The sequence below is a fragment of the Dipodomys ordii genome, unplaced genomic scaffold (genome assembly GCF_000151885.1).
Source record: "Dipodomys ordii isolate 6190 unplaced genomic scaffold, Dord_2.0 Scaffold1000008419, whole genome shotgun sequence".
NCBI lineage: Eukaryota > Metazoa > Chordata > Mammalia > Rodentia > Heteromyidae > Dipodomys > Dipodomys ordii.
Window position 1 is genome coordinate 1 of NW_012292036.1, and position 1,750 is coordinate 1,750.

The 1,750-nt window shown below is 73.4% G+C and overlaps 1 protein-coding gene across 1 annotated transcript; it reads right to left on the bottom strand.

The window, feature by feature from the left end:
• Positions 1–69: 69 nt before the first annotated feature.
• On the bottom strand, positions 70–1,705 carry LOC106002940 (basic proline-rich protein-like; the record flags this gene model as incomplete). The annotated part of the gene is made up of 2 exons (XM_013037686.1): positions 70–150; positions 945–1,705. Coding segments are annotated over 2 exons (842 nt in total), but the record flags the coding sequence as incomplete, so codon positions are not given.
• Positions 1,706–1,750: the final 45 nt, after the last annotated feature.

A 1,750-nucleotide genomic window follows, 5' to 3' on the forward strand; every position in this document is an offset into this window, starting at 1 on the left:
TTGGGCCCCGTTGTAGGAGGAAGTGCTTGCTCTATGTCTGCCCTCCACCGCTCAGGCCCGAGGGCCCACCCCATATCTCCGACCCCGAGATCTTAGCCCCTCGGCCTTCTCAGACCTCACACCGTCCTCCACAGGGAGCTGAACACGAGGCTGCGGGATGAGAGGGATGCGTGTGAGGCGGGGCTACTGGGAAGCAGCCCCAGGAAGGTCCTGGCCACAGCCGGAGCACCCGGGCCCTGCTGCTGCTGCTGCTGCTGCTGCTGCCGCCGTGGCTGGGCTGGGCCCCCCAGACGAGGCTCCGGCCACCTTCCCAGTGCCTGACCATCAGGACACGCGACTCCCTGTGTGTTACCTGGAGGAGCTGCGTCTTGAAGGAGTTTCTGGGATGGGCTCATGCGCTTGGGTGCGCTCTACCTGGCTCCCTGCCTGAAGGAAGACAACAGCAGCAAAGCCTTCTGTCCAATAAAGCCCACCGAAGGCCCTGTCGTTGGCCTTTGCGTGTCTGTGGCCTGCACACGTGGCTCGTGGCTCTGCGCGCTGGGCGCACATCTGCGGGTGTGATCTCTTAGGGTCTCTGCCGTGCTCTGAGGCCTCACCACCCACCAAAGCTCAAGCTCCAAGCCAGGAATCTGGGGCGCACACCTGTAATCTAGCTCTGCTCCGGAGGCTTAGGTAGGGGATAGCGGTTCAGAGCTAGCCCGGGGGGGAAAGCCCCGGAGACCACGGCCAGGACAAGCTGGCCAGAAGCTGGGTCGGAGGAGGGCTGGCAGCCTGCGCTCAAGCCCCAGCCACGCAGGAAGGGTCTGGAAGGCTCCAGGGACCTGGCTTCCTTCCCCGCCGCATCCCCCAAGAGCAACGAGTGCGTTCTCATCAGCTCGCAGTCGCGGCCAGCCCGTGTGCGGGCCGGAGCCCGGCGGTAACCATCCAGCCCGGCCGGACCTCACTCCCAGCGCCGGGCCCCGACCCCGGATCCTCCCGAGCCCGCCCGACGCCCACCGCCCCAGGCGGTCGTCAGTGCCTCCGGGGGCGGGGCCGACGCCGGGCCCAGCCTCCGGCTTCGGGGACGGGGGCTCGCTGAGCTGGGGGCGTCCCCAGGCCGACGCCCCGCCCCGCCGACTCCGGCCCGCCAGCCGCAGCGCGAGTCCGGACCCGCCCGGCGCCGGCCGGCCGTGGGCGGGGCTCACGCAGTGGGCGGGGCCGTCTGTCGGGGCGGGGCCTGTGACGCGCGGTCGGGGCGGGGCGTGCCGGGGCGTGTCTCCGTAACCCGGGGCCGCGCATTCTCGGCGTCCGGAGCCGCCGCCCCCGCGAGCCTCCGCCCGGCTGGGACTCCGACGAGCGGTAGGTGAGTGCGCCGCGGGGCCCGGCTGCCGAGTGAGACCCGATCGGTGGCTCCGGGGGCGCCCGGGAGCCCGCGTCCACGGGTCCCGGCCGCAGCCCCGCGCGGGCCTGTCCGGGAGGGAGACCGGTGTCGGGCGCGTCGGAGCCGCCGCGGGGAGGGCAGGCCCGGGTCCCGGAAGGCGCAGCCCGGGCGCCAAGCTCTCTGTCCGGGCCCCGGGCCCCGCGCGCGGTGGGCGGGCCGTCGCTGCGCCCGCGCGGGGCGGGGCCGCGGGGCCCCGGGGCGGCCGCCCGGGCTCCGGCGGAGGTCCGGGCTGCTGGGGCCCGTCCAGCGCTGGAGCTATTTCTGGCCCGCCGGCCTCCTCTGGCCCTTTCCCGGGCCGCACATCCGCCCGGCCCTTGGGCGAAGCGGGGT